This window comes from Coenobita brevimanus, chromosome 1 (assembly GCF_032717465.1).
Source record: "Coenobita brevimanus isolate Jiangsu-jjx chromosome 1, ASM3271746v2, whole genome shotgun sequence".
In the NCBI taxonomy this organism is placed as follows: Eukaryota; Metazoa; Arthropoda; class Malacostraca; order Decapoda; family Coenobitidae; genus Coenobita; species Coenobita brevimanus.
This window is the reverse complement of record NC_136954.1, coordinates 44407328-44434736: the sequence shown is the minus strand read 5'-3', so window position 1 is coordinate 44434736 and position 27409 is coordinate 44407328. Positions and strand designations below refer to the sequence as shown.

The following is a 27409-nucleotide window of genomic DNA, read 5'->3' as shown; positions in this document are numbered from 1 at the left end:
TTAGAACTGATCACTAGACTTGAACTGACTTAAGGGGGTTAATACTGATGGTATTAACACTCAGGATCCTTAGATCCACTCTTAGCTGAGGAGAAAATAAAAATGTGTTTTGCGTTGAATAGAACAAAAAACTACAGTTGTCCCAACAGTGAGTGAGATTATTAGCCTTGTACACACACACACACACACACACACACACACACACACACACACACACACACACACACACACACACACACACACACACACACACACACACACACACACACACACACACACACACACACACACACACACACACACACACACACACACACACACACACACACACACACACACACACACACACACACACACACACACACACTTTCATTGCTCGCTGTTTTATCTAGTATATCCATGTTTTTCTTTTTCTTATCGTATGTTCTTTTCCTTTTTTTCTTTCCTTTTGCATCATACACTTCCTCAGTTAAATATGGCGTTACTTTCTGGCTTCCTTGTCATCATCTCTTATTTTTTAATTCCTTCTCTCGTTTCCATTGCTAAATCTTTCCAAGTTTGATATCACTTCTATTCACCTTTGTCTTCCCTGTCATTTGTCACAATATTCTTTTTTCATGGTGCCCATTTCTCACCTCCAGACCTTCCTCACTCCTGCCTTCCTTCCCTCCGTCTCTCCCTCGATCTAAGTTTTTATTTTTTTCTCCTCCACTCATTTTACTACTTCTTTCTCTTCCTTTCTTCTTCCTTCCTTTCCTTAAGAGTAAACTTGTCTTCCTTTGTGTCAACCTCTCCCATCTTCCTTCCCTCCATTTCTGGTGTCACGCTTCCTTTGTGCCCCTCTTCCATCTTTTTCGCCACCTCTCTAACCATTCTCTCTCCTTCCCCCTCTTTCACCAGCCTTAGATAATCCTTGTTTCCTTCAGTCCTTCTTTCTTTCTAACCTTCTACCTCTTCATCTTCCTTCCCACACTTTCCTATTCCTTCAGTAACCCATGTTTTCCTCTTTCCTTCCCTCCTTCCCTGGTTTCCTTCCTTTCAGTATCTCCTCTCCTCCATTTTCTCATTATTTTCCCTTCCACTCTTATTTAAAAACCCCGTCTTTTCTCGCTCTATCCATCCCAATTCCTCGTACAATCCTCCTCCTCCTTTTATTTCCCCCATCTTCTTTCTTCACCCTGTCTCCTTCCATTTCATTCTCTCCTCTCTGGTTTGTTGCCTTTGTGACGACAGAAGGGGATTGTCCATCTTTTTTATTTCTCATTTCTCCAGTAGAAACTTGCTCTTTCGCTAGACAAGTTGCTAGCGGAGGAAAGGGCGATAGTGATCATTTGAGAGAGAGAGAGAGAGAGAGAGAGAGAGAGAGAGAGAGAGAGAGAGAGAGAGTTCTGTATCCATGTGTGTCTTCCCAATTCTTATATCTTCCTCCTTCCTTCCTGGCCCCTCCTTTTTTCACATCATCTCGTCCCAATCTCGTAAGTAGCAAAACATACGATCTGAGAGACTGGAGACAGCTTACTAGCTTTGAGTTTCGCCTCTCAAGAACGATGATGATTTTTTTTTTCCTGTTACAACCAATATTTTTTTGTTTCAGAGGAGAGATAAGTGAAGGGGCGGCATTATTTATTTTTGCAATCACCAGTATGTATATTTAATTGGAAGATAATGACGTCTTTAGTTTTGCAATCACCAGAGATTATATTCAGAGTGGAGTTAACTGAAGTGATGTCTATACAGATAGATACGGTAGATAGATAGATACGCATATTCACACACGCACAGACACAACACACCAATTCATACCCGTCGCAGAGTGTTGTTGTGCTGGCCGTACTTATTTGTTCACTACTTAAAGACTTCTATTTTTCTGTAACTTGAAGGTGTAAGAAAGTGGAGTATTAATATTTCACCTATGCCTATATTTCGTTGTGATGATGATGTGTTGAAGAACTAAATCTTAAAGATGTACGGGAGTTTTTAAAAGTGTGTGACTCACCCTCTTTTAAACTTTTATTGTGTTGTTGGTGTGTATGTTGACTGTGCCTCGTCTTTAGCACCACTTGCGGCTTTACTGCTGCATATGCTTCCTTGTTATTATGGCTCCTGAAACTGCGTCAGCTCTTATGACTGAACATTACAGCTGCCCTCACAACTCTTTATCACTAGACGTATTATTGCTGTTACGACTTCCTCACTTATCATACCCGCCACAACGATGCACTTAAGCAACTGAGTTCCTGGGAATTTTCATCATTATCCTCAGCAGCTCCTCCTCAGCTTTACACGTTTTTAAAGTTAGTCGCTTCCTTGTCCCACACGGGAGAGACTTTTTTAGAGGAGTTACATTTAATCCTAAAATATCTCTTCAGTATGGTGACATCATATTAAAGTTTTGCTGTCTCCAGACGACTTTTTCTGGCTTAAGAGAGACTTGAATGGAGGAGAAAATTCGGTTTTAATATCAGAGTACAGTTTTATAAGTGTTGTTTGGTGCTCGGAATACACCCGCGACTCACCAAGCAAGATCCCACGTTATATTTTGAGCCGAGTGTGTGTGTGTGTGTGTGTGTGTGTGTGTGTGTGTGTGTGTGTGTGTGTGTGTGTGTGTGTGTGTGTGTGTGCGTGCGTGCGTGCGTGCGTGCGTGTGTGTGTGTGTGTGTGTGTGTGTGTGTGTGTGTGTGTGTGTGTGTGTGTGTGTGTGTGTGTGAGAGCGTGTGTGTGCGCGCGCGCGTGCGTGCGCTTGTGTGTGTGTGTGTGTGTGTGTGTGTGTGTGTGTGTGTGTGTGTGTGCGTGCGTGCGTGCGTGCGTGTGTGTGTGTGTGTGTGTGTGTGTGTGTGTGTGTGTGTGTGTGTGTGTGTGTAATTCCTATCTCTGGAACTTATTCCCACCAGAGCATCATCCTCTTCTGTGACATGTGACTTCAGACTGTATGCACAGTTGGCAGCACATTAACCTGGGACAGTGTCTGTGTGAAATGGAGGTCTACCTACAGTTTCCGACGTTCATGCACCATAGTCACTTGGTCATTTCATCTAACATTTAACACCTCCATTCATCCATGTCAGTGCCGCAAAATGTGATTGTCAGGGTTGTCAAGTATACCTCTGCTACACACTGGTGCTGTACCAGCTTCGTATGTTGCCTGCCAACTGTACCTTCTTTTTATCCCGGCTTCAGAACTTTGCTGACTCAACTCTTTTTCTTTTTTCTCTCACCCAGGCCTCCTACGACTCCAGAAGATTTACCAGTCCCTCCGACCAGCCCAAGCGTCCTTTGAGATTCGGGTGGTGAGGCGTGTCGAGTCGGCCCATGATGCCCTGGCCTTCCTTAGGACCCTGGAAAGCAGCAGCAGGTGAGTGGATGGTTACCTGGATGCGTGCTTGGGTAGGGTGTTATTTTATAGCTATATGTGTTAGTCTTCTTTATCACCTTGAAAAGCAACAGCAGGTAAATGAATGGTTAACTGGGTGAATGGATAGACAGAGTGCTATTTTCATAGGTATGTGTGATGGCCCTTTTTAGGACCTTGGAAAGCAACATCAGATGAGTTGTAGCTGGATGGATGGGTGATTGGATGCAATGTTGGGTGCATTGTTACAGTACTACCATTTATACATGGGGCAAGAAAAGCAACAGGTAGCTTGATGGCCACCCGGATGGAAGGACGAATTTTTAAGCACTTAGTTGTAACTAAGGTCATCCAAAGGTTCTGGGAAACAACAACATGTGAGTGGATGGTTCCTGGTTGGATGGACTATTAGACTGTTAGGTGCATCCATACAAGATTGTTATTTATACATGGCATTTCCTTGACCTCTTTCAGTCCAGTGGCTTCGTAGATGCTAACAAATTTTTCACTACGGAACTCTATCACTGACTGATTTGGAAACTTCCTCTGTGATGAAATGACCAGGTGTACAAGTGGTGTGCAAATATTCCCCTGCAGCGTTGATTCAATTTTAACCAAAGTTGATGAAAAGGTAGACGGCCAGCCAAGGGTTTGACCATTATTTTATTTTTGAGGACAGGCCAACGTAACATGACCACCACATTCCCAAACAAACTGCTTGATGGCAGTATGATTTTCATCACGCGTTCGTCCGTGTGTGTGTGTGTATGTGTATGTGTGTGTGTGTGTGTGTGTGTCTGTGTGTGTGTGTGTGTGAGAGAGAGAGAGAGAGAGAGAGAGAGAGTAATTATTTTAGCTCAATTATTCATCTGTTAATTGTTCAGCTGTCTCACCAGTAATGTTGAAAGTTTACACCAAGATGAAATTATGATGATAGGTGTATGTACAAACGCTCGTTCGCTTGTCACGTGCTCACAGAGCGTACTTTACTGGTGTTGTTGAGAAGACTGTGTTGGTGTTGACAGGGGCGGTAAGAAATTTGCCGCAGTAGGGAAAACAGTTCTTATCCACAAACCGAACTTTAATTGTTTATGACAAGCGGTATGGTGCAGTCTCTCTCTCTCTCTCTCTCTCTTTTTCTCACCAGCTTCCTCCCTTCCTCCCTCACTTTAAGCAATGAAGGCATTTAAAGTTTGCACCTGGCGTTATGTAGCTTTTGTTTTGGCTGTGTATGCAGCACAGAATGGCCCAGCAACGTCCTCTACACTCGCCCCCAGTGTATGTGTATTGTCCTGGCCAGAGGGACAGTACGCTGGATGTCCTGCTTGCTGTGTGGTGCTGTATTGTATTTTTTTATGTTTTGATTCAGTTCTATGAGCCTCCTTCCGCCCCTCCCCTCTCTGCGTGTCTGTCTATCCGTCTGTCTCTGTCTGTCTGTCTGTCCGTCTGTCTGTCTGTCTGTCTGTCTGTCTGTCTCTGTCTCTCTCTCTCTCTCTCTCTCTCTCTCCCCCCCCCTCTGTGTGTGTGTGTGTGTGTGTGTGTGTGTGTGTGTGTCGGTACACAGGCTTCCTTTCCTTCATCTGTGAAATACCCCTCCATAGTTCAAGAAATTGTGTGTAAAAAGGGAAAGAGAAAAACTAAGGACGCAGACGTAAGTGAGAATGGAGGAGGAAAGAGGAAGGACACGAAGGGAGAATATATGGGAAGGATGAAAAACAGGCCACGGAATGAACTGGAAAAAGATATACAGCAATACGGAGAAAAGAAATATGAGGGAAATTGAAGGAACAGTGAATGGAAGGAGAAGGAGACAATAACGAAGAATAAATTAAGTAAATCAGAGAAACAAGGCAGGAACTGGAAAGGGAAACGAGAGAGCAGAAAAAAGAAAGGGGAGAAGAAAAATGAGGGTAATGTAGGGAACAGTGAATATAGGAAGAGGAGGGAAGCGATAATGGGAATGTATTGAAGAGATGATAGGTACAAGACAGAAAATGGAGAGAGAGAGAGAGAGAGAGAGAGCGAGAGAGAGAGAGAGAGAGAGAGAGAGAGAGAGACCCACTCCTGCCGCTTCCCTAGTATCATTGCTGTATATACACACATACTGTATATTCATCTCTCGTCTTATCAGGAGAGAGTACAAGTTGGATCGAAGCTGTTTTAACTTCCCAGTAAACAGCTTTTCCAATGTGGGTATAAATCGTAAAATGTCTGTGTTAAATATTCTCTAATTTTAGTAAAGCAGTTTGGTAAATACAAACACTTTAACTTTTTCATTGCAGTGAGTCTGTTTAGTCTGAGGACAAGTGGTGGTTGAGTGGTAGGAGAAGTTGGCTGGTGTCTGTAAAGCCACATGATCGATTCCAGGTTAGGGAAGGGAACAGTTCGATGAAGAGTTGCATTAAAACAAACTGAAACTGGACACAAAACCCACCGACAAAAGTAATAATAATAATAATAATAATGATAATAATAATAGTTATAATAATAATAATAATAATAATGATAATAATAATAATACCATCACATCAGTCTTGAATGAAACCTCCCAGCAAGTATTCGGTATGGTGGGAGGGCATTAGTGCAGACTGTACGGCGTTGGTGAATGGACTAGGATATCATTGCTGAGAATCGCATACAAAAAACACTCCAGTAAAGTCTTTCTCTACTTTATTTTGGCTACTACCAACAGATTTTATTCGACTTAGAGATTTTATAAACTGGAGGAATTAGACACGCCGTCAATTAGCCCCGCTGATTAATCCCCTTAAAAAACTATCTATCTATAGCCCGACGCCCTAATCCCGCAAAGGGTGGCCGCAAACAAAACGCCTCCAAGTCGCTCTGTCACCCACCATTTGACTATCCTCCCCCCAACTCACCCCCCCCCTCCCTCATATACATCTCAACTCCATTCCTCCACCTCATCCTCGGTCTACCTCTCCCTCTCCCTCCCTCCACCTCACCTACATACACCCTCTTAGTCAGTCTTTCATTCTCCATTCTCTTCACATGTCCAAACCACCTCAGTGTATTTCTCCTAATCTTCTCAACCACATCCACATCCACCCCACAGCGTTCCTTCACTTCTTCATTCGTCAACCTGACCCTCCACGTCACTCCACATGCTCCTCTCAAGCAACTCATTTCCACTGCTCTCACTCTTGACTTGTTCCCCTCTTGCAAGGTCCATGCCTCGCTTCCATACGTCAGGGTAGGGATCACAATACTATCATGCAGTGACTTCTTAACTTCCATACTCACCTCCCTATTTCTCATCACTGCTTTCAGTGTACCAACAACCTTCCTTCCCTGCTGTACCCTTTCACGCACTTCATCCCCCAAAGTTCCATCCCTACTCATCACACTACCCAAGTACTTGAATGCACTCACATTCTCCATATCCTCACCATCCAACCTCACTGCACACTCTGTGACTTCATTCCTCTCAAACACCATAACTTTACTTTTGTTTACATTAACTTTCAGATTCCTCCTCCTACACACTGTCCCAAATTCATTCACCAAACCTTGCAACTCCCATTCATCTTCACTCAACAGTACTGTATCATCAGCAAACAGCAACACCGGAAACTTCCAAATCTCACCCTCATTCATTAGAGCCACCCCCACATCCACTGCCCTACCCTGCACCTCCTTTACAACCCCATCCATGTATATATTAAACAGCCATGGAGACATCACACAAGCCTGTTTCAGTCCCACATTGAGATCAAAGAACTCACTCAGCTCACCATCCACTCGCACCGCAGCCTTAGCTCCCTCGTACATACTCTTCACAGCACTCAACAATTTCCCCTCCACTCCATATATTCTTAATACCTTCCACATACCTTGCCTATCTATTCTGTCATAAGCTTTCTCCAAGTCCATGAAGGCAGCATACACTTTCCTTCCCTTCTCTAGATACTTCTCCACTAAACATCTTAGAACAAATATCTGATCTACACACCGTTTTTAAAAACGACGTCGTCGTAGTGGAAGGATTTCAGTTTTCCTGAGAGGGAATGGATTACTTTACGTAGGTCATGTGTGAGGATATATACAGGGTGTAACGCGACGTATGACAAAAACTTACACCAATGATCTATCATGTAATTTTGAGTATATTTTGTTCTATAGACATATGCTCTCTGCGATCCCAGTTCAGTACCCAGCATTCGGCTGTTTATGTAAAAGCTTCGTCTCTTGCATGTGCCATTGGGTGAGAGCTTCGCAGGGCGACGGGAGACGAGTATTATTAGTTTATACTGTACTGTACATGAAAATCCCATATCCTATCAGTACACACGAGTTTTAAGAAGAAACTTTACGTAGTCTATTGATTCTTTAACATCAAGTCATGCATTTATGCAATTCTTTTGCACAAATCGACTGTAATTAAGGATTAAATTGAAATTTTATGGCTTGCAAGGGAGTAGGGAGGGAGGGAGGACAGGCTGGTGTGTTGTTGCCAGTTAGGTAATACTTGGTTTGTAGGATGTAGTTACCAGCATTATCATAACACCCACAGCTCATTCAGTGAAAGAACATTACTGTATTGAGTAACTAGCATCATTTTAAGTCAGGAGTAATATTACTATTCATTACAATTTTTCTGATGCAAGTAAAAGTGGCACCATTTTTTTCATATGATGTTGACATGAGAACAGAGACACAGGCTTTCCAATGTAACGACTATGCAGCTAGACCTATTTTTTGCTTCTACTTGCGGCACTAACGTCCGGCAACATAATATCTAGCAACATTCTGGATATTTTTACCATTTTTAGGTGATATTCTAGAGATTTTATCGTATTTTCTAGCGATGTTTTGCAGTGTTTATTATTTAGCGACATTCTAGCAAGTTTTCAGGACTAGACTAGCGAGATTGATGAGAAGGACTTGGCAACCCTGCGTCCACTGTCATTTGAACGGGAACATTTGCAGGGGAGGCACACACTTCAAATACTGTTCTCCGTGTTCTGTTGTTCACCGGGTTCAGCTTCACATGTTCATGAAACAGCATGCCACGTACGTACAGCAATGAAGAATATGCAGACATCGTGTATTTTTTAACGGATTCTGCGATGATAATGCCAGTGCTGCAGAGAGGAACACAAGGGGAGATACCCAATGGCGCCACGTTTACTTGCAGCAGAAAAACTGATAAATAAAATTCTTCTTGACATAAAGTGAGGCTAATCTCCCTTTAGAATAACATTTTTTCACTGAATGAGCTGTGGGTGATATAATGCTGGTAACTACGTCCTACAAACCAAATATTACATAACTGGCAACAACACACCAGCCTCTCCTCCCTCCCTCCCTACTCCCTTGCAAGTCATAAAATTTGAATCTGATCCTTAATTACAATCGATTTGTGCAAAAGAATTGCATAAAAGCATGACTTGATGTTAAAGAATCAATAAACTACGTAAAGTTTCTTCTTAAAACTCGTGTGTACTGATAGGATATGGGATTTTCATGTACAGTACAGTATAAACTAATAATACTCGTCTCCCGTCACCCTGCGAAGCTCTCACCCAATGGCACATGCAAGAGACGAAGCTTTTACATAAACAGCCGAATGCTGGGTACTGAACTGGGATCGCAGAGAGCATATGTCTATAGAACAAAATATACTCAAAATTACATGATAGATCATTGGTGTAAGTTTTTGTCATACGTCGCGTTACACCCTGTATAGATCTTGCAATGTTTTCCTCTGGTTCTAGTGAGGGCTGCCTTCACGTGGTGGAACTGATATAACCGGGCGGCCTAACTGCCTGCTTATGTAAACGTCCCTCATCTACTTCCTATCACCCCAAAAGAGGATGGTGGACTGAAGGAGGGGGGACAACAGCCTGTAGTCCACTGAGTTCACATTTCAGATGAACCTGGGGCTACAACAACAGCGTCAGCAGCAGCAATAACTTTAACAACTTCAACAATAACGACTACAATAACAAACCACAAACAACAGGTACAACAACAACCACAACTACGATGCAATGACAACAACTGCTGCTGCTGCTACTGCCGGCGGCGGCGGTGGCGCTGCCGCCAGTAATAACTAGAGGCTCCCCTTAGGGGGGAATCGCACCAGCCATGAGCCTATACACATCTAGCGCGGCTCGGAATATAACCTTGACCTTGACCGACTTTCATCATTTCGAACTCATAGATTTTCATTCATGCTACACACCTTTAATAAAATTTTGTTATGATATCTTGAGCGGTTGCGAAGTTATCGTGGTAACAGACACACAGGCCTTGACTTCCTTCCACCAGTTTCGAACTCGTAGGAGATTTTCATCCCAACTACACATCTGTAAAATTTTGTTATATCTTGAGCGGTTGCAAAGTTATCGTGGTAACAGATAGACTGACCTTGACCTACGTTCACCAATTTCGAACTCGTGATCGATTTTTTTCCAAATACACAACTGTAAAGTTTGTGATGATACCCTGAGCGGTTGCGAAGTTATCGTGCTAACAAGACGCACACACAGACATTCAAATTGAAAACAATACCAGCTTCGCTCTCGCGGCTGGTAATAGACTCTCTTCTTCCTACTTTTTGACCAATATTATTGAGCTTGAAATAATCTTTCGAACTCTTGGTGTTGCACGTTACCTTTTTGAACTTCCTCACTACGCTTTCCAGAAATGAATAAATCTGATATGTAGTGTATATACTGTATGTATTGTGTGAATATATAAGTGAGTTCACCACCTGGCACATCCCATGCAGTATTGGTTTTAGATATCTTTGTCACTGACTGTACAATACAGACTTTTCATATCGCCCCTGCAGACGTCAAGGGTGTATATTTAGCTCAGAGAAATCCACGACACACACGAGGTTACAGGGATCTGGGTTGACGCCTTCACTCCCGTCACTGGTTTTGGTGTTTATTCTGGCTGCTACTTGGCCATTTAACTTAGCTCAGAAGAGGCTTTGTGAGCTGGATGGGTTAAATAACACCCTCAATAACACCACTGCTGGGGTGTTGGCCTAAGTTGGATGGGTTAAATAACACCTTCAATAACACCACTGCTGGGGTGTTGGCCTAAGTTGTATGGGTTAAATAACACCTTCAATAACACCACTGCTGGGGTGTTGGCCTAAGTTGGATGGGTTAAATAACACCTTCAATAACACCACTGCTGGTTGTTGGCCTAAGTTGTATGGGTTAAATAACACCTTCAATAACACCACTGCTGGGGTGTTGGCCTAAGTTGGATGGGTTAAATAACACCTTCAATAACACCACTGCTGGGGTGTTGGCCTAAGTTGGATGGGTTAAATAACACCTTCAATAACACCACTGCTGGGGTGTTGGCCTAAGTTGGATGGGTTAAATAACACCTTCAATAACACCACTGCTGGGGTGTTGGCCTAAGTTGTATGGGTTAAATAACACCTTCAATAACACCACTGCTGGGGTGTTGGCCTAAGTTGGATGGGTTAAATAACACCTTCAATAACACCACTGCTGGGGTGTTGGCCAAAGTTGTATGGGTTAAATAACACCTTCAATAACACCACTGCTGGGGTGTTGGCCAAAGTTGTATGGGTTAAATAACACCTTCAATAACACCACTGCTGGGGTGTTGGCCTAAGTTGGATGGGTTAAATAACACCTTCAATAACACCACTGCTGGGGTGTTGGCCTAAGTTGGATGGGTTAAATAACACCTTCAATAACACCACTGCTGGGGTGTTGGCCTAAGTTGGATGGGTTAAATAACACCTTCAATAACACCACTGCTGGGGTGTTGGCCTAAGTTGTATGGGTTAAATAACACCTTCAATAACACCACTGCTGGGGTGTTGGCCTAAGTTGGATGGGTTAAATAACACCTTCAATAACACCACTGCTGGGGTGTTGGCCTAAGTTGGATGGGTTAAATAACACCTTCAATAACACCACTGCTGGGGTGTTGGCCTAAGTTGGATGGGTTAAATAACACCTTCAATAACACCACTGCTGGGGTGTTGGCCTAAGTTGGATGGGTTAAATAACACCTTCAATAACACCACTGCTGGGGTGTTGGCCTAAGTTGGATGGGTTAAATAACACCTTCAATAACACCACTGCTGGGGTGTTGGCCTGAGTTGGATAAAAGAGTCTGGTAGCAGCAAGGACAGACAAAATGTCATCGTAGTGAAAAGATTAATAAAGGGTTAAGATTGTTAAAATTCTTTATTAGTAAATTTTTTCCCTCCTAGTGAATTATTCAGCTTATTAGAGACTTGCTGAACTGGAAGGGATATGTTCTTAGCGTACTGAGCTCCGCCTATTGGCTTATACTCCCAAAGATCTTAAGTCTGAGCCCCAGGTTTCTCCCGATAATTAACTGTTGAAAATGCCTAGTTCTCTCCATTATACTGAACCTGGACTCTCAGTGAAATATAGAAACTGGAAAATTTATCAGTGTATTATCAATCGAATCCCTGGGTTGCTGCTGGTGGGGTGTTGCTGGAAAGTTACTTAGCGTACCACCCTGCGCCTACAGGCTCATTATCCCCTTGAAAATGCCTTGTTCCGTCAAGTCTTCTAGACATGTAGTCTCTCTCTCTCTCTCTCTCTCTCTCTCTCTCTTTCTCTCCTTATCTATATATATATATATATATATATATATACAGTATATATATTATGTACTTGTATATACAAGTGTGTGTGTGTGTGTGTGTGTGTGTGTGTGTGTGTGTGTGTGTGGATGTTAGTGATGTGAATATCATAGAGAAAGGTAATGTGTACCGTGCTGAATAAATCGCCTATAGAAAGGTAATGTCAGGTACCACATGGAATGCGGTGTTTATAAATAGAAAGTCAGATCAGAGGACTTTAGCAGCATTAGGACACCCCTTGCCCTCACACACACAAACAATTTACTGCCCATATTTCCTCACGTTTCCAGGCCTCTGTTTTAACCCGTATTTTTGTGCTGATTTTAGTTTCTTGTGCGGGAGGGAAGGACCGACTCTGACTCGTCTTGAAGGGGTTGATAATTGGAGAGAGAGAGAGGGGGGGGGGGTCCACGTAAGCAGCATAAGAGAAAACTGACGATAAATAAGAGAAAGTCGAGATAGGCTGGATCGACGCGAGGAAGATAAGGCGAAGAAAATTCCGGGAAAGCAAGGTTGTTTTCGACCTGCCCGGATGCCGCTTCCTGTGTGTGTGTGTGTGTGTGTGTGTGTGTGTGTGTGTGTGTGTGTGTGTGTGTGTGTGTGTGTGCTCTTTTCTAGTTTGTATATATGCGTTAGGTTGTGTGCGTGTGTGCTCTTGCATGTTGCGTCCCGCTGAGACACAGGGCACAAGTAACGACACTGGAATTTCCCTGCAGTTTCTTCTTAATGGAGACAGTGGCTTGATGCCACCACTTCCCGTACCTCCTTCACGACAGGCCCACGCTCAAGGTGGATTTGCCATTATCTCTCCCAGGAAAGATGGATGATATCTTTCCAAAGTTGAATAAAATCATCTGAAGGTAGTAGTAGTAGTAGTACTAATAGTAGCAGCAGTAGTAGTAGTAGTAACAGCAGTAGTAGTAGTAGTAGTAGTAGTAGTAGTAGGAGGAGGAGGAGGAGGAGGAGTAGCAATAGTAGTAGTAGTAGTAGTGGTGCTGTTGGTGGTGGAAGTGGTAGCTCCGGGTTGATTTGAAACACGAACCCAGTTGACTGCAGGCTGAAGCTTCTCTCCTGCAGCACACTATCCTCCTTTCAGGGGATAGGGGGGTAATTAAGGGACGCTTGTATAACAGGGCAGTGAAAGCCACCTGGTTATACACAGTGCCACCACATGAAGGCGTCTTTTTCCAGCACCATCTGAATTTTGTATGAACAGAATACAAAATAGGTCATCAGACTGAGGTGGTTAACCCCTGTACTGCCAATTGTAATCACTCACTGCTGAATCAGGTAATATGGCAGCGGTAAGGACAGAATTAGAAAAAAGGTGTTCATGCTGAGGGAGTTAAGTGCTTAGCTTATTGTTTTCATAAATCGTAATATTTAGGTAGCTCAAAATATAAAGAATATTGTCTTGAAAATGTTTAAACGTTTGTATTAATAAAAAAATATTTAGTAGTTTATATCATTATCATTGTAATCCCTTTTCTGCCAGTTCTCTGATGGAAGAGTTAACCGATTCTCACAGTCCTTCAAAAATGCAGCAGGTAAGCTCTAGGTCGATTTTCCTCAGTCTCGTTCCATCTCCGTGTGATTTAGTCTTTTAAACGCAGTATCATCGAACACCTGAAAATTAATAGAACTTGATTCTGATTTTCAAGTATTTCTTGTAAAGCAAAGCCTTTTGAAGGTGTTCATTATTATTATTATTATCCATCCATCCATCCATCCATCATCCAATCCTACGTTGCCCCATGAGGAGCGTAGGAGCCCGGGGCTAGGCAGTTGGTCCTGACATTTAAGATGAGAGTGACCAGCCTCACTCATCCCTGAATGGCATTACGTGAGCAGTAAACCCCAACCATCCCTTGGATATAAACCTTCACCGGCTCAATCCGATTGGAGCACAATAATTACCCACTAAACCACCAGGCGCCAAAATTTGGTTATATGGTTACCACCCGGCCTAGTAAACAGTTTCCTGGTGTACAGGAAACCATTTGGCTTGTCACTCAGTGTAGTCACCCATAGGCAGAAGGAAAAGGAAGGAATGAAGGAATGAAAGACAGAAGAGGGAGTGTAAAGTCACCCGTAGGCAGAAGGACGAGGAAAGAATGAAGGAAAGAAAGATAGAAGAAGATGGAAGGAAAGAAGGATGGAGGAGAGGACAGGGCAGACATCCGAGAGCAGCACTACATTGAGTGAGAGGATGGTGAGCGCCCCCACCTACCGCAAATTATTATTGTTGTTGTTTTGTATAAATATTATGAACATTCTGCACATCTGCAAAATGTATTCGAAGGAAGTCGGTCACTGGAACATTTTTGTTTAAGATCATAGAAATAGCTTTGAAAAAGACTGAATTGAACGTATTTTTAGCGCCTGGTTTCAAAGACTATTATGACACTAATTCAGAGCAAAGATGTATGACTAACACTGGAGCTGAAATGGGAAAGGAGATGTAGAAGTGGTTTTGGTTTTGAAGTGGCGTCGGTGTTGAGGTGGCGTCGACATTAAAGTGGCGTCGGCGTTGAAGTGGCGTCAGCGTTGAACTGGCGTTGGCGGTGATGTGATCCTGGTGTAGACGTGACTTGATAAGTGAGTTTTGCTAAAAGGCTTTACCCAGAAATGGAAGAAGTTATGCTATTCATGTCATTAACCCAGATGTGTAACCTGATAAAAGATGGAAAATAAGGGCAGAGAGAAACACGGAAAAATCAAGCGGAGAGGTAGGACAGAAGAGGAGGACAGTAAGGAGAGAGAGACTGGAGACAAAAAGGCCCCTTTTAGTCGCCTCTTAAAGACAAGCAGAGATAATGAGAAACTATTCCCTCCCCCTTCCTCTTCCCCCAGGGAGATTGAAAAGGGTATAATGCCAAACTTTGACCCTGATGTGAAAAGTAAATATGAATCAGATTTACACGCGATAAACGGATATACAGGTTTTGAAATATAAGAAAGTTGCCAGACGAGTGTCCCTTATGTTACGAGTGAATATAATGAAAAATCACACTTATGGACAGACCTGTCGCTCAACTGGAGAATCGAATAAATGCGGAACTCTGCATAATATTCTGGAAAGATTGCTTGGCCCCTAAGACTGCATCGCTGGTTTTTCGAAATCCTTGCTCTTCCTCATTATATTGGAAAGAATGAATTATTTTTGTATCCATTGTTTGCATAAAAAAGCAATAGCCAAGGATATTAATGTATGTATATTGTAAATCTTTCAGTAGCTGAGCACATTATTATTTACTCTATATATTAACTTGTAAGTATTTCAGTAGTCAAACCCATTAATGTGCATCTGTTGACTTGTAATTCTTTTTTATTGTATTCTTTCAGGTGGACCCAAAAGTATGTGGTGTTGGACTGCAGCACAGAGATGGCCAAGAGTCTCATCGTTGGCCACGTAAGGGACGTGCATATGGGTCGACGCAACTACCACTACCTTATGTCCGGCCTTGTGAGTACCATCACACCCAACCTCTCCCAATCCAACTCCCTTCACCACACATCCTTACATTCCTATCTTCCTCCACACGTCACACTGCCTCCATTATTCTTATATCCCGTCGTGAGGACAGCTTGTCGTCTCGCCACCTCGGCTTCTCCTTTATCATCCCATACTTCTCTTGCTTTGTTTGCACTTTGTCCCTCTTCAGCTGTGCTACTGGGGACTTAGATATAACGTGGACTGTTGAGGTGTGTGGTCAGGGAGAAAATTTACAACAGTCTTATGACCTTTTTATTTGCATTCATGACGCCACCCTCACCACTGCAGCTTCCCTATATCTTCCCCCTCTTCTCTTTTCTCGTACTCCTTAATGACTCTTCTGTACTTGTTAGGCGTAAATCCATCTTTTTATCTATTGATTCCCTTTTTATTGTTCCTTTATCATTTATCACCTGATGAAGTCCCTCCTGTTGCCCTCAAGAACTGTGGTTCTGTGCTTACACCTGCCTAGGTAAACTCTTTCCTCTTTGTCTGTCAACTTGTACCTTTCCTTCTTGCTGGAAATTTGCTCACATTCAGCCAGTCCCAAAGAAAGGTGACCATTCCCAACCCTCTAACTATCGTCCAGTTGCTTTAACGTCCTGTGGTTGAAAAGTTTTCGGGTCAGTTCTTAACTGAAAAGTTTTAAAGCATCTTTCCTATCACAGCTTTCATTCTGATTGTCAGTAAGTGTTCCGTCAGGGATGCTCCACTGGCGATCTTCTCACCTACCTTTCAAGCTCCTAATCATCCTCCTTTCGGGACTTTGGTGAAAGCTTTGCCATTGCACTTGACATCTCAAAAGCTTTTGATCGAGTCTGGCATAAATCTTTAATTTCCAAACTGCCCTCTTACGGTTTCTATCCTTCTATCTGTGCCTTCATCTGTAGCATCCTTTCTGGTCATTCAATAGCCGCTGTTGAAGACGGCCATCGTTCATCTAGATATATCAGCAGTGGTGTTCCTCAGGGCTCTGTCCTATCACCATCTCTCTTCCTTTTATTCATCAATGACCTTTTAAACTGTACATCTAACCTTATCCATCATACGCTGATGATTCCACCCTTCGCCTTTCCATTTGGTTCTCGCAGCTGCCATCTCAGCAGATACTTCAACAAACAAGTGATGAGGCTATGGCACACGTAATGTCTGACTTGGCTCGTATCTCTGACTGGGGTAAAAATAATGTTGTTGTTCTTAATGCTTCAAAGACTCGGTTCTTACACCTATCAACCTGACAAAATCTTCCACAGGAGTACCCATTAATGTTTAATAATATCCAGCTCAATCCTGCATCATCCTTGAACATGCTTGGGGTTTCATTCACCCGGGACTTAAATTGGAAAGATCATATTACATCTCGTGTAAAATCCGTTTCCAAGAGATTAGGTGTGCTAAACCGACTTCATACCTTCATAACCTCTGCACAGTTGTTGACTTTATGCACGGGTTTTATTTGCCCCTGTGTAGAGCACAACTCTCATGTGTGGGGAGGCTCCCCACATACAGCTCTTCTCAGTAGGGTGGAGTCAGAGGCCTCTTGTCTCATTAATTCTCCTCTTACTGGCTCCCTTCAGCATCTGTCTCTTCGCCATACTGTTGCATCTTTATCTCTTTTCTATCGCTACTTCAATGGTCACTGCTCCTCTGAACTGTCTGCTTGCATCCCTTCACCTATACGACGGGTGCGTAACACCTGTCTAGCATCAAACTCTCATCCCTTTTCTTTCCAACTCTCTAATTCAAGAGTTAACCGTTACTCCCAGTCCTTCATTTATGCAACAGGTCACCACTGGAACTGTCTCCCTCTGTCTGTATTTCCTACTTCCTATGATCTTCAGTCTTTCAAACGCAGTGTGTCCAGGAATCTCGAAATGAACGGATTTTGAATTTGGCTCTCTTTTTTTGCATTGTTTTTGTTTGTTTTTTTCTTGGAAGGAACAGTTTGCGGGCTTGTGGCCATTGGTTCCTTCTTCCTTGCATTAAAAAAAAATAGTTTAGTCTTCCTTTCACCCCATTTCTCGTAGTGCCTCTTCATGACTGGTGCTTCCAACAGACATAAATGTATCTGTTTTGTTTTACATCTCATTGACTGTCCATTATTTCTCTCTCCCCACATTCACCATTTCCGCTTTACTTCTCATTTTTTCTTTATTTCTCTCTCTATTCACCTTTCCTGTTTTACTTCCCCTGTGTTACTCCTTTATAATTTCTTTCCCAACTTTCACTGGTTACCCCGGACCTCCATCCCTCATGATGTGTCACTTCACACTTGCCTTCTGGTCAGTTTGCCCTCCCAACACCCCTTAATGACTCTCAGACTGTCTCACCTGTTTCTCCATCTACTCTCATCTACCCTTATCATTTATCACCTCACTCCTGCCTCTTATATCATTTATCACCTCACTCCTGCCTCTTTATATCATTTATCACCTCACTCCTGCCTCTTTATATCATTTATCACCTCATCCCTGCCTTTTATATCATTTATCACCTCATCCCTGCTCCTTTATATCATTTATCACTCCACTCCTGCCTCTTGTGTCTTTCATCACCTCACTTCTGCCTATCATCACCTTACCTAAATCCCTCTACCCTTATCATTTATCCCCTCAGTCCTGCCTTGTATCACCTTACCTAAATCCCTCTACCCTTATCACCTTACCTTAATCCCTCTACCCTTTTTATCCCCTCACTCCTGCCTATCACCACCTTAACCATGACCTCAATCCTTAGCATTTATCACGTCACTCCTGCCTCTTATCACCATTACGCAAGTCCTCCTCTTTACCCTAATCCCGTTTTCTTCGAATCACACAGCCAACCATTTCAGTTTCATTGCTACTTAGAGGTGGAAATTGGACCTTCCCTACGACACATGTATTCTCCTTCGCTAAATATTTTCTTAACTCCTCTTCCCAAGCGATTTATTTTGCATCATAAACTTTCGTAACCTCTCTCCCTAGACGATTTACTCTACATCTTACACAATTCATAACTTCTCTCCCAAAGCGATTTCTTTTAGATCTTAAACCTTTCGTAACTTCCCTTCTCAAGTGATTTATTTTACATATAAACCTTTCATAACTTCCCCTCCTAAGCGATTTACTTTACATCTTAAAATCTGTCGTAACACCTCATCCTAAACTATTTATTTTACACCGTTCGTAACTCCTCTTCGTAAGCGATTTATTTTATATCTTACACCTTAGTTTTTCTTAAGTTACGTATATGTGTTTAATATCTACACATTTTGGTTCAGTAACCCTACAAGATGCACGGGAGACATCGTAGTGCATGATCCTTAGTCAGCAATGTCTATCCTGCATCATTTATTCTTTTACTACTCCACTGCCACACCCGCTCCCACACCAGCAGACTGAGCCATTCCCATAACACACAGTACCATCAGGAGAGTTTCTAGTGGGCCGTTATTTATGGGCCTCCCTTTACTACTACTACTATTACTGCTACTACCACCACTACTACTATGACCACTACCACTGCTGCTGCTGCTGCCACTACCGCTACTACTACCACAACCACTACCACTGCTACTACCACTATCACTGCTACTGCCACTACTGCTACTACTATTACTACCACTGCTATTACTAATATTACTACTACTACTGCCACCACCACCACCACTACTACCACTGCTACTACTACTTCTGCAACTACTACTTCTGCAACTACTACTTCTGCTACTACTACTTCTGCTACTACTACTTCTGCTACTACTACTACTGCTACTACTACTACTGCTATAACTGCTGCTGCTACTACTACTACTACTACTACTACACCTGATTTTCTCCTGTACGTATGTTTGGTTCATAGTTACATTTGCATTAGTTACATGCAAGATGATTAGCCTATTAAGATGTGATAAGCAAAACAAATCGTTAAGGAGGACGCATCACGAAATTTCCGGTCAACTTAACAGCGTCGTACGAGTATTCTCGTTTGCTTGGTTCTCTTAACACCACTTCCTAAGCGATTTATTTTGCCCATTACACCCTAATATTCACTTCCCTTATCGGTTATTGAAGTGGGGGTTGAAGTTAATTAGTGAGGTGGGAAGGGAGGATATTTGGGAAATGATGGGAAAGGGTGAAGGAAGGAAAGAAGGAGTGGGGAAGGGAAGGAGAGGAGGATGGAGGAAAAGGGAGGAATAAGTGGGGAAAGGTAGGAACAGAAGGAGAACAAGATGAAAGGAAGCAAGAAGGAGAGGGAAGGCAGAGGAAGAGGGGGAGAAAGGGAGAAATAAGAGGGAGGGAGGTTGGGATGGAAAGATAACAAGAGCGAGGGAAGGAGAGGGGAAAAAAGAGGGAAGGAGAAGGAAAAGGGAGGACAGGATGGGAAGAGGGATGGAAGAAAGGAGGGCAAAAGTGAGAGAGAGAGAGTGAGTCTTGAAGATGGGAGCCAGGGAGAAGAGTCGAGTCGATTAAGGAGATGGGTAGGGTGGGGAGAGATTCGGTAGGCGATGATGGAAGAGGGAGGGAAGAAGGTGGGAGATCGAGGGAAAGAGAACGGAAAGGAGGAGGGATGAGAAAGAGAGAGAGAATTTGGGAGAGGGAGGGAAAGAAGGAGAAAAAGAGGCGATGATCGAAGGAGTCTGGAGCGGGAGAATTGGGATGGGAGTAGTATGAGAGGGAAGGAAGAGGCATCGAAGACTTTGGTCGAGATGGGAGATAAGGTGGGAAGGAAAGAAAAAGTAATTTAGGGATGGAAGGAGGGAGGAGAAAAGGCAGGAGGTATTCGAGGAAGTATAGGAGGGAGGGAGAGATACGGAAGGAAGGAAAACTAGGGGAGATGAGAATAGTTCAGGAAGGAAAGAAAAGGGAATGGAGAATAGAGAGTGAGAGGAAGGCGGTGATGGATTATGATGATAAGGAGGGAAGAAGAGAGAGAAGATTCTGATGGAAACGAGAGAAGGGGAGAGAGGGTGACGATATGGGGAGGGCCATGGAAGAATAGGAAGATGGAAGTTGTTTGGGATGAGGAGATGGGAGTGATGGAGGAAGAAATAAGGAGAGGAGGAGGAGAGAGGGAAGGAGACAGTAAGAGAGATGGAAGATAAGGAAGAGAAGAGGAGAAGAGAATGGCAGGGATAGACGAGGAAGTGATGATGAGAAGGAGAGAGTTTTTAATGGAGAGAGAAGGAAAAGAAGGATTGAAGAGGATAGCGGTGATGGAGGGAAAGATAATGGAAGGAATGAAGGACGGACGGGAGGAGGGTGGGTTTGGTGAAGATAAGAGATAGGAAAGGGAGAGAAGATGGCAACGACGTAGATGGGAGATAGCGAGGGAAGGAAGAGTGAAAAGAGACAGTGATGAAGACTGGAGTTAAGGACAAAAAAGGAAAGCAGTGACGTGAGAGATGACGTAGGGAGAGTAAGGAAGAGGGAAACAGTGATATAGATGTGGAAGTTAAAAAGGAAATGAGATGACTAGAATTACTTTGATGGAAAGAGAGAGAGAGAGAGAGAGAGAGAGAGAGAGAGAGAGAGAGAGAGAGAGAGAGAGAGAGAGAGAGAGAGAGAATTATGCTGATGAGTAAACTCGGCAACTGATATTGGTCTTATCCACAACAGACAACTGATTACTGGTGGATTTATTTCCGTCCCTCTCATTCTCATCAGGAGTAAACGTATGAATAATCCGTGATTTGTGGTTTGTCGGGGAAATTAAGTATGGCTGAATAAAATAATATGGTGGCGGTAATAGTAGTAGTGGCAGTAGTAGTACCGGTGGTGGTGGTGGTTGTAGTAATGGAAATAGCAGAAGTACTGGCAGTACTTGTACCACCGATGGTGGTACTAGTAGTAGTAGTAGTAGCAGCAACAGTAGTAGTAGTAGTAGTAGTAGTAGTAGTAGTGGTGGTGGTGGTAGTAGCAGTATCGCCAGGTTCGTCTGAGTTGTGAACCCAGTTTACTGCAGGCTGACGTTGTCCCAAACTTGCAGCCTCTCAGGGGATTGGGAGGAACTGAGGGACGTAGGTATAACCAGGTAGCGTTCGTTCGTTCGTTTACAGATTCCCTGCACCTATAGTGCAAGCCGGGCCATACATTAGCCCGGTCAGTGGGGTATGGGCTGATTAAAAAACCAGTAAGGGCGATGCCACTGTCATATCAATGCCACCACGTGAAGGCGTCCCTCCCCAGCATTATCTAGAAGTAGCAAAAACAAAATCATCGTAGTGAATGGATCAAATACTGTTAATCTGTGCTATGAAATCGGTTGGCGAAATTGGATAATATTTGGAGAGAGAGAGAGAGAGAGAGAGAGAGAGAGAGAGAGAGAGAGAGATTTGAAAAAGAATCGACTCGTAACAAATTCTCTGATAACATGACGTACAGTACATGGTCCCCCCTTCCCTAAAATGGCAAAGTAAAAACCAAACCAAAACAAAAAGTGGTTAGCAGAAATTAGAAGTAAAAACTGTACTGAGGTAGCAAGAACGAAATTAATCCCTTCTTTGTGGTCAGCCTGTGAAAAAAGATATTTGTGTTCTAAAGGAGGTAAGATTATATACGATTAGTGAACAAGAAAAATACTCTCAAAGGCGACTTGGAGAATCAACCATTTCGTGCTTCGCAGGTGTTTTTCTTTTTACCTAAACTCTCGCACGTGACAGGTTGATAAACACTCCAACTCCTCTAGTTCTAAGACATCAACGAAGCTGAATAAGATCGTCTGAAGGTAGCAAAAATTTAATTAAAACTTTATCGGCGTGAAGTAGTTAGAAAAACAAATATTAATGAATTAGGTTTGTGAATGCCGCGGAGCATTCCATCTAAAACACTAATTGAAGGCAAATTAGAAAATAAAATACTGTAGTGGTCCTGGGCGGGACATATAATAACCGTATGATTAAATTAACATAAATAAATTTTTAATTTTGATGGCAGTCATATGGCCTCATCTAAAGGGCTTTCTCTATGATATTTAAGATCTAACATTTGTCCCTCCTCTCTTAGCATCTGCTGGTTGTGGTGGGGGAAGGGGAGCGGAGTGGGAGGAATAATTACTCTCGTCGTCTCGGCTACTAAGTTTTCTCCTCCATGTAGCTTCAGATAACTGCCTCCCCCCTCCCATTTGTTGTCGTCGTGGGGGTGGCTCCAGAGACATTGACTGAGACGAAGGGTAGGGGAGGTTTGGTTGCTGGGTGGACGCCGCATTTGCGATTCCATTCTATTTTGCCCTTTCCCCACTCCTTAGGTCCCTGTCGATGCCCCAGTTAATTTTGCTAGGCCCTTTTCTTCTACTGATGCACCTTTTTTCGTTTTCTCCTGTCCCCTGTATTCCATCTTCACCTTTATTTTAAATAGAGTGGAATTTTCCACACTCGTCAAAATTTTCATCAATGGCCTTTAGCATGTTACAGCAGTAAGGATTAGGGTCTAGCCTACCTGTGTGCTGTTGGTCTGGCCGATTGTAAGGACCATGGTGGTTCGGCACCATCCCGGTGTGTGGACCTCTGCGTAGACTGAACTTCTACTATGCTACAGCTGCGGATTCGTGGATGCTGTTGCTTTGTGGTGGGACTCTCGGCCATAGGCCAGTGGCCCAGCATTGTGCTGGGAGACTCTCTTCTTCCACATGTTGTTGCCATCACTTCTTGGGTGGGGCAGGGAATGCTTGCTTGGTACTCTATCCTTGCTTGGGTAGTTTGCTGGGCCTCTAGACTCGGGGTTCTGCCCACGCGATCCTTTCTTTTTCAGCAGTTATGTTGAGCCTTTACCTTACCAACTGTTTATTATGGAAATCGTCTCTAGTTCCCCCTACCCCGGTTCCGCTGAAGTTTTGACCTTGATGACGACCCTGGCTTCTCTTCCTGATACTTCTTTGGCTCTTCCTACTGTTTCCCAACCTCTACTCACCTCTTCTGTTTTGTCCCACTTAACTACGCCAATTCCGGTCTCACAGTCTCTTACTTCCACAACTCGGTCCACCTGTTCATCTTACATAGTAACTTCTGTGCCTTGTTTGCCTCCACCCCCCTTCTCCATCTACCCTTCCTGTTCTTCAGCTTCCTTGTCCCGTCTTTATACGTCTTCCCTACTCACTAACCCAGTCATGACCACCTCCCTTTTTGGGCCCGACACCTGGTCTCAGTATTTTAACATCACCTCACAAACGGATGAACTCTCGCCACACCTCTGTCTGTAACATCAGTTAGGCACTGATGTTAGGTCCTCTGTTTGACCCAATGGCTCTTGTCATCTTGAAGTGTTCAGTGCAAACCAGGCAGAAAAAGTTATATCTTTAGTTGATCCATCCAGCAGTCCAGGCTCAGTCTCTCCAGATGCACAGTTAAATGCATCTACAGGTACTGTCATTCTTCCCTCTTTCTTGTCCTTGAGTAATCAAAATTTAGCTGACTGTTCTGAGGATATTCGACTCAATCTTTCTAATATCATCATTCAGATCTCTTTGTTCATTGTTCCTTCAACCCTCCCCATGGACGCCGTTTACAAGCAGGTAACATTGCTAAAACTGTATTTGAATCTCACACTCTTCCCTCTTCAGTTAGTAGAAAACTGCTAACCACTTTCAGTCTACAGTAGTGCCATATTTATTTGTTCATTTACTTATTTATCCTTCCCTTCACCTTCAAAGAAAATAAGGATTTAAGAGTATTTAAAGGAGCATTCATAAGTGTTTCTTTCCTTACCAGAGTCACGCACCAGCAATGCAGTAAAAAGAGTGGTAAATTCAGTGGAGAAAATTTATTTTGCCTTTCATTTAATCCCAAGTATATAAATTTGAGTGCTTAAATGGAATGGAATCGGTTGTTAGATGCCACTTGGAGTCTCAGAAAGAGAACTTCCTGGATAAGACAGCAAATTATGAGGTGCTACCCAGAAGTTTCCGAAATTTGAAGAGGGCAGAAACCGCTTGTCATACGATGTGTGGATGCTAGGTGGCGGTGCATGCACCCTTTGTTTGTTACTATGTTAAGTGGCATTGTGTAGGGTGGATGGATTTGCTGAATGTTTGTGTGCAGTAATAATTGTATTTGGGTTAGTTTGCAAATTTTGTGAACTAAAAAATGAAGGATGTGAAAGTGCAACGTGTGTGCGTCAAGTTTTGTGTGAAACTCGGGAATAGCATGACAGAAACTCATAAAATGGTTTAACAAGCATTTAGTGACAGTGCTTTAGGGGTTACACAAACTCATGACTGGTTTAGGCATATTAAAAATGGACAAATGTTAACATATGACAGTGCACATTTTGGTCGCCCTTCCACTAGTTCAGCTCCTGACAGTGTGGCCGGAGTTAGTGCAACCATCCTCGAAGATCACAGGACAATCCATGATGTTTGTGACATTGTTAGCCAATCGTATAGAACTTGTCAATGCATTTTATCTGGCGATGTGAGGCAAAAGCAAGTGGTATGCAAACAGATGGGTGTTTCACCATGACAATTCACCCATGCAGACAGGCCATTTTGTTCAGCAGTTTTTGGCATAAAAAAACATGCTGGTTCTCCCCCATCCCCTGTATTCACCAGATTTGGCCTCCTGTGATTTTTTCCCTCTTTCTCAAAATGAAAATTGAGCTGACAGGACTAAGATTTGACACCATTGAGAAGATCCAGGAAAAAATTGCAGACAGTGCTGAACAAGCTGTTACTCAAGGACTTCCGGAATGTGTTCCGATCGTGGTAGAAACACTAGGATCGATGTCCGAACGCCCGAGGATACTTCTTTGAGGGGGTCGGTGGTAATTAGGACTTGACCAAAGCTTTTTTCCTTCTGTATTCAAATTTCGGGAAATTTGGGGTTGCACCTCGTAAAGTAGATGGTATAATAACTACAGTTTAAAATAAAAAATGGGTAGAGGCAGGTCACATCCATTGTAAAACAGATAGCAGATGGACAACTCAAATAAATAATTGACAAAACAGAAATGGAGTGAGGGGAAGGGTCAGGCAGATGACAAAATGGCGACATGAAATTCAGAGATTCACTTGGATTTGATGGAACAGGCTAACAGCCAAATTATCAGAGTGGGAAATACAAACCAATGTATTCATCCACGAATGTGAATTGACTGCCATCATTAAAACACTAGATCAGTAAACCTGGCAGTCAGAGGCATATCATTGGAGCTTCGCCAAAATCGAAAAAAACAAGTTGTAGGATTTCGTTGTTTACTCCTAGTACGTTAAGCGTCTCCTTAGCAATCAGAAGGCTGAAATCGGGTATTATTTTGGTGATGGTCATTGAGTATAACAGGACTTTGAAGAATTTCTAATACTTACCTGTCAAATAGCCGTTCTCTTCGTTGAGGGTATGATAGAAAATGACAAATAATGGCAAGCTCAAAGGAGTTAGGGAGTACTTCTTGCAGAATCCTCTGGCAGTCGGAGGCATAACAACGCAGCTTTGCCAGAATTGTTAACAAGTAGGCCATGTATCCCGGGATACTGCACAGTTTGCAGTCAATTTGCCCATTTGATTTTTTGATATTTTGGTAACACACACACACACACACACACACACACTGTACAAAAAGAGAGGTAATAAAGACGTAAGGGAATTCAGTTTCCGAAATAGGGCAATTGATCAGTGGAATGCACTACCGAATGAAATACTTTGAGTCAAAACTATTCAAAAATACAAAGACATGTATGATTAACATTTTTCAAAACACGGGACACTAGGAGCTTGACTCACTCCAGTAAAGATACAGTTAGGTAAGAACAATTAGGTAAGGTCACACGCACACACACACACACACACACACACACACACACACACACACACACACACACACACACACACACACACTTCTCCCATTCAGCCACCAGTAAGTCCTGTTTGGTAATTATAGAGGATAATTACTGGTAGATTTTCTATATACTGGCTGAAGTCGTCATGTTGTAGCTTGATTAAAACACCGTGGCAATTGAAGGTGAGAGCTAAAAAATAATAATAATAATAATAATAATAATTTAACCCGAGAGAGACCCCCTTCGGCCGTTTGATCCGTCACTATTTCTTCATTTTTCGGAACATTTTCGAACTAAGTGGTACACCCGGCAACAGTTTCGCCTGGGCCCCCCAGTAGCGAAATATAGTAGATGTGGCAGCAGTGTGTGTGTTTGTTCGTCTGTACATGCTCGAAAAATGTTCGGATCGTCAACTCTCTCACTCCATTGTGAACGTGAATCGGCCTTTGAGTTCACTCCATAGATGGCGGTGTGTGGTTATGGGGGAGAGACGGGAGGTCAGGACGGTAGGTGGGTCAGAGTTGGGAGGGACGAACAGCTAGGTTGTTTGTATTGGACATGATAATAGTTTTCCCAGTCATTATTGTAGATCGTTTCAGGTTACTGACACTTTGTATTCCTAACAACAATAAAAAAAATGAAATATTGTTGCATTGCTACCCGTTACAATATATTCCACGATGATTGGATATCCTCCATAACTTATTCCCCCCCCCTCTCTCTCTCTCTCTCTCTCTCTCTCTCTCTCAGGTCATTGAGTAATCAGTATATAGCATTATCAGCATAGATTAAAGAGGATTTGTCTTTTAATTAAAACTGCTGACAAAGGCCGATTCATGTCCACAATGGAGTGAGAGAGTTGACGATCCGAACATTTTTCGAGCATGTACAAACGAACAAACACACACACTCCTGCCACATATACTATATCTCGCTACTGGGGGGCCCAGGCGGAACTGATGCCGGGTGTACAAATAAACTAGTAGTTGGTAAGGCTCGAAGAAAATAGACTTGGCTTCGTTGGCTTCGTTATAGAAAACAAGCTTATGAGGGGTAACTATACTAAAGGGACAACTAAAATATTTATAGGAATTAAAAAAAAAAAAAAAAAAAAAAAAGAAAAGGCAAAATCTGAAGAACTAGGGAGTGTTCCTGCAAAGCTTTATCGAAATCT

General features: G+C 42.9%; 1 protein-coding gene across 1 annotated transcript in view; it reads left to right on the top strand.

Moving 5' to 3' along the window:
• LOC145395764 (glutamate receptor 1-like) overlaps positions 1-27409 on the top strand; it is a gene marked incomplete at its 5' end in the record, with an annotated part of 589675 nt that overhangs the window by 394364 nt on the left and 167902 nt on the right. The window contains 2 exons of the mRNA XM_080269331.1: positions 3220-3352; positions 15336-15456. Of these exons, the coding sequence (XP_080125457.1) occupies positions 3220-3352; positions 15336-15456 (254 nt within the window). The remainder of the gene's footprint in view (positions 1-3219; positions 3353-15335; positions 15457-27409) is intronic.